Source organism: Pseudomyrmex gracilis, unplaced genomic scaffold (genome assembly GCF_002006095.1).
Source record: "Pseudomyrmex gracilis isolate BER0280 unplaced genomic scaffold, ASM200609v1 scaffold_370, whole genome shotgun sequence".
Taxonomy (NCBI): Eukaryota; Metazoa; Arthropoda; class Insecta; order Hymenoptera; family Formicidae; genus Pseudomyrmex; species Pseudomyrmex gracilis.
In genome coordinates, this window is record NW_018020954.1 from 60,665 (window position 1) to 66,884 (window position 6,220).

Sequence of the window (6,220 nt, forward strand, 5' to 3'; positions counted from 1 at the left end):
GTTTTCGATTATGATGGTTTCAATTATTCCCGTGAAAAAATAGAATAAATGATATCAGAAAATTATATAAAAGTAATTATAGCGCTCTTGCGTCAAATTTGATCAAAATTAAATCACATCCGTGATCTGTGTTTTTTGCGTTGTTTTTAAAACAAAAGAGATGTCTGTATATGCATAATAATAATAATAATAATAATAATAATAATAATAATAATAATAATAATAATAATAATAATAATAATAGTAACAATAAGGTATAAATTTCCTCAGACAATTTATCTAAAATTATCAGGAATTTAGAAACGCTGCTTGATTGCAAAAACACATTGCAAACTTACATAATGAAGAAATACAGTTGTTATACGTAAAGTGGGATCGTCAAGTTTACGGTTACGTTTGGTATTACAATCAAATATTCCACTTTCGTCGTCGCGGTGAATACGTGCGTAAGGTGATTACGTGTCTCTCTCGCCGAAAAGTGATAAGATCAGAAATATTTCCGGTCGCGTGCGATAAAATGCCAGGTTGCACATTGTGATGGCGCAAACATTTCTTTTTCCCCCGCCGCGGTTTCGATTTCCGCGTCTTCGCGTTACGCAAGACGCGGGCGGACCAGTTTCTGGACACCACCGAGACCACCTTTGTGCAATTACGTTTCAGTGACGTGCCTTCGCAAACAATAATGGAATCTCTTGTCACCGCTTGTGAAAGCTATATGAGTCTTACGTGCGTTGACGCACGTTGCAGCAAAAAAAAAAAAAAAAAAAAATCAGAATTAAGAAATATAAAATTAAATTAATTGTGAAATAGATTCTAAAGTATTAAACTCAAAGAATTACATAAGACCAATTAAAGAGCAGAAGTTAGGCAATAGAAAATAAATATATTTATATTTTTCATAATAATTTGTAAATAAGAAAACTTTGATCAAACAAAGAAATTACAAGTGTAATTGCATGTGTATCAATAGAAACGTATATAATTAGCTCGAAAATTGGTATTCGCATTAACGACCCGCTAATGTCGAAACCACTAGAAAGGCATTGTATGATACGCGAAGAATGGCTGTTAAAAAAGAATACGAGCGATCTAATGGCGGCGGTAAAGGATGCAATAAAATGGCAAGGGATAAAGCGCGCGGTCCGATTGAGTTTGCTGGTAATTTGACAGCAAAAGCACGATTTCACCTGGTACGATTTCGCCGGCTTACAATTACGCAAGATAAGGGAGTTGTTCAGTGTAGCTTTTGTCGTCGAATAACTTTGGCGCGTTCCATTGAGAAATCTTCTTTCTCTATCGAATAAAAAAACAATCTCCCTCTCTTCCGACAACGGATGCGAAAATAAAGTCTCCGGGTAACGAGTTTCTTTTGTGCGATAGCTTAGATAAAAAAATAAATAAATACAGGCTCGCGTGTCGACTATTGAAAAAAAAAGTAGCGCGCGCTATTGGATGCCTGACCCACGCGAGATTAAACCTTGATTTTGTAATCCCGAAAGAATTGAGGCGTTCACAAGATTGAAGTCACGCAGATGTGCAAAAAAAAACAAAAAAAAACAAAAATGAATAAATAAAACGTTCATGACGTAATACGCGAACACTTCGAAGAAAATTCAACCAACAAAGTTTACAACAAAGGCATATATTTATTTTATTTACCAACGGTGAAGTAATAATAACTTACATCAAAAGTGTAAATTATGAGCTGCTGAAATATAAAGAAAGATATAAAATTAGAAAGAAATTGATTTATGATAATTATTATCACTCACACGACATATACAACATGTTTTCACGTACACGATTTTTTAATATATTCTTATTTATTACGTCTAATACTTCGTAAAACTCACAACAGTGCGAATATATTTAGGAAGAAATGCGTATTGTTTCGGTAATAGAAAGTATAGGTACACTATACAACAATGCCCGTTAGCATCGATATTTGTTTGGCAGTAGTAATGAGTATAGATTTGCCATGAACAGACCTGATGGATATAATTTGACTATTATCGTTCTGTATTTTTGTAGGAATTTAATAGCGCGATTTGGTATATATTTTGGCAGAGCAATAACGTTAACGTCATTCCTAGTACATCATCAGATAACAATGATGCGTCAGCGACATGAATTATTGCACTAGATAGAACATCGACAGTGTGCCAAGTATCATCATGATTCCCGTCGTGATCCAAGATGCGTAGATAGATGCACCGTTGTTGTAAAAGCCACTACCGTAAACTTGCAGGCCTGCGGTCTCTATACTTCTTTTGCAAAAGTCACCATCTGTAACAAAATAAAACGTAATATAACAAAAAAATAAAAATGAAAACTACGATCCAGTGTCGACAAATTTTAAGGGAAGATCGGAGCAGATCGACAAGATGTTTAATTTCATATATTTATTGTAAAAACAAAAATTAAAGAAAAACGCAAGAAACAAGATAATGAATTTTTTTTTTTTAAAGCATTGTTTTGTATTTTTTTTCTTTCTCTATGTTTGTCACAACGAAGAAAACACATTGCCAATCTGGATACCGATCTTCGCTAAGTGTCACGAGCGATTTAGTCGAAAACCGCTAACAAACAATTGGTAACAAGTAACAGACCGATACATTTAAATACCGATCGTGATATTCTTTCATTGACTTAAAGAGAGCGTGCTATGGAGATCGAGCGATCGTTCGCTGCAGGGCGAAAGAGAGGAAACGAGCCACTCTGTAATCGAGATCGACAGAAACAAAAAAAAAAAAAAAAAAAAAAGAGTGTCTCGAGTAAAGGGAACTTTACCAGAGATCGATCTCCCTTTCCTTTCGTAACTTTTGTTTCTCTCCCGTTTCGCGGATATACGTATATTCGTAAAATTCATCGACACCACACTTTGTTCGGAGTGCGCGTTGTACCTATCGTCGTCGTTCCGCTTGACTCGCGTTCGTATATTAAAAGGGCTCGGGATCGATCTCGGCTGATAGCGCGGCGCGGTTTCTTGCGCGTACGGTTTAATTTCATTCGTGGTCGCGGCGCGATTGAAGGCACGAAACTAATATTACTTAATAGCAACACGTTCCCTCGTTATCTCCCATAGAAATATATAATGCGCAACGTGTATTATGCATTACCCTCATTCAGATCGTGCGATCGCGTTTATTAGATTTTCGACGCGTTCGAGAAATTATAACAATTGCTATTCTAATCAAATATACTACTGGAAAAACGTGATATCGCACTCGATCTCTTCGAGTGAAATATGATATGATAATTCCAATATACATGTAACAACACGATATTGAGAAGAACCTTGAAATAGACATTTCTCAACGTCTCTCAATAATCCGTCTCGTAATTATTTCTTCGAACGTCTAGATTTTCTATTAGCACAACTCGCACATTGTAAAGAATGAAAGTTTTTTTCAAAGAAAATCATATTTTCTTAATCGATGATGTGCGAGTCTTGGTAGAAGCAAAGTATCAAACGGTACGCATTTAAATGTTTTTTTTTCACGTTTTCAAAGATAAAAAAGTCGTTTGTATTCCGTCAAGAATGTAATTCCGATGACTCACGTTTGGTTCTTTAACTTTCTGTTATATTCGCTTTCGTGTGTTATTATGCGTTATACGATGGTGAGCCGTAAACGAAGAGAAGTTACGAGCAAAAAAAGCGAACGAAGATCGGACTGAAAGTGAAATTCTACGACGGCACATTCCACGATTGCTTTTCGTCGTGTTGTGCGTTACGTATGAATGCCGCGCGCACGCATCTGTTCTTCCCATTAGAATCGCTTTTTCTTTTTTTTTTTTTTTTTTTGCGCGGAGAAGGCAAGCACGCGCATTTGAAATAATCATTGCTCAGAGTAAACGCAGAAATTTACGTGTAATTTCGTCCGCTGTTCATTACGTCGGCGAGTTGTTTTGGTCGCTTTAAAACATTAACATTATGTACGAGCACGCGTATGTTTGTTACGTAAAAAAAACGGCGGAGTATGTGCGCCGCTCAAATTCAGGTTAAGCTAACGATATTAACGTTGCCTGCGTAAGCGTGGCAATCGAGTAAAACGAATTTTTGCAATGTAAATTGGTTATTCGAAGTAACTATCTGTATAACATTGCACCGCGTCTTTACGTCTCTCGTCGCGACTGAAAACGACGCGAAATACACACCGTGACTAATTTGCTTTTCTATCGATCATACGATCAAGCATTTCTTCTCGAACATATGTAATGCATAAAACGGTTAATCACTTTCTTCTGAAACAGATCTAACGTATATATATATATATATATATAAATATAAAGAAATTTCGACAACTTGTTTTTTTTTTTTTCATCCCCGTCGTGTCTTTCGCCAAGCATAATCGCTTCCTGCTAAAATAATCTCGCGCGATTGGACTTTAACCACGCGGAGCTACCGATCTCATTACATAATAGATGTATTGCGCACACACGGAGCATATAACGATCAAATGCTTTCCAGTCCGATCGCTCCTGATTGACCGCGTGAACGATATTCGCTCTCACGCGAGAAGCGACGAAGCGTGTGCAGCTTGTTCGACAGTTCGTACGTCTAATGCCAACGATGTGAATGCGCTTGTGCAAAATCTTAACGTTATCCTTTGCGAACGGACGTAGAGAGAAGACTTTTTTTTACAAGACGACGGCGCGGCGTGTGTGCGATTGAAACGAGAGTCGTCGAACGTGTCTCACGACTCTCCTTTTCACCCGATCTTTCTTCCCTGCTGTGTATTTTCTACCTCTTTTCTACCTCTCTCTCTCTCTCTTTTTACTTTCCTAACGGCCTCTTCTCGCGCTCCGCACAGTTTATAATCTTTCGCAATTTTCCAGTCCCACGGGGCCGGGACTTTACAATCAGGCTTCGATGGCGCGCGAACCGCGTCATCTCTCTTCACGCTTTATCACGGAAATGACGTTACAGGTGTATACCGATGGGAGAAACAACGCGAGAAAAATTTCTCGAATAAAATTGCACGCATACGAGTAGTTTCTTCTCACTGATTATAAAAATGATTTTTCTTTTTTTTTTTTTTTTTTTTAACAAGTTCTGCTATTATATACTTGGTAAAAGGGAATTTCGTTTTCGTTATATGTCTCGCTTCAGTGTTCATCGCGATTCTTGCACAATTTTTCAATTTATTATCGCATACACGAGTTTATTTTATTTAAGAGAATTTATAATTTATTCCGCTCCAAGTAATTCGCTTGTGGGTGTATATGTGTATATATACTTTCGAAACGCAGCGGCATTAATTTATAAGGTAAGCGTCGACGATCAGCGCGCGCATTGTATTACATACGTATATCCGCGAGTTTCGTCTCTCGCGATGTAACCATTTTTATGTAACAAGCGGCGACTGCGACGAATTAAGAATTTGGCATGATATATGCTAGGTGCAAGCCGTTAATCTGAATAATTTTCACCGTACACACACACACACACACACACACACCGGATCGTAATTCACCAGGTCGAATGTCGTCATACAATGAGACATTTGTAGCGCTTGCTCTACGGGTAAGTAGCACGTGGGAACTGCAACCTTCAATCTGTTACGGTAGGAAATTGCATAATTTGTAGCAAGTTACGCCAAAAGGCGTACCGCGACGACGTTTCTACGACGTCACGTGAATCAATGTTTGGTCCGACTTTTGATCATTACCCTTGTAGGAATTGACGAACGGCCCAGTATTGGCAACGAGGCTCGATATTGGTACGACAGTAGTAGCCAGTACTGGGCGAATATGCTTAATGATTAGATCGGGCCAACGCTGGCTCTTAAGCTCGGCACGATACTTACTTCCGAGATTGGTCAGATATGGATTTCAAGTATTGGCAGAATGTTGCAATTTTATATTTTATATGATGCCAACATTGTGGCGCCAATATATTGATCGCAAGAATGATTTTCGATAAAATTAAAGTTTGAACATTGGCTCATCCGTGGTGCCAGTATCGGGCCAGTCGTTTCGCCGGTACATGAACGACTCTTGGCGAAACTGTAAGTTAGACATTGGACCATCCGTGGCACCAGTATCGGACCTGTTGTTTTACCAGTACAAGAACGATGCTTGGCAAGACAACAGTTTCAATATTGGTCCTGTCTTCTTGCCAATACTGGCCCAATATGAATGCCGAACACTGGTGAACAAACGGGCCAATATTGGTCCTGTCTTTTTGCCAGTACTGGCCCGATATCGGCCCGGTCTT

At 38.3% G+C, this 6,220-nt stretch overlaps 1 protein-coding gene across 1 annotated transcript in view; it reads right to left on the minus strand.

The window, feature by feature from the left end:
- Positions 1-291: 291 nt before the first annotated feature.
- The window catches only part of LOC109860351 (angiotensin-converting enzyme), a 49,259-nt gene continuing 43,330 nt past the window's right edge, over positions 292-6,220 (minus strand). Inside the window, exon 14 of the mRNA XM_020439363.1 lies at positions 292-2,286. Within this exon, the coding sequence (XP_020294952.1) occupies positions 2,132-2,286 (155 nt within the window). The 3' untranslated portion in view covers positions 292-2,131. The remainder of the gene's footprint in view (positions 2,287-6,220) is intronic.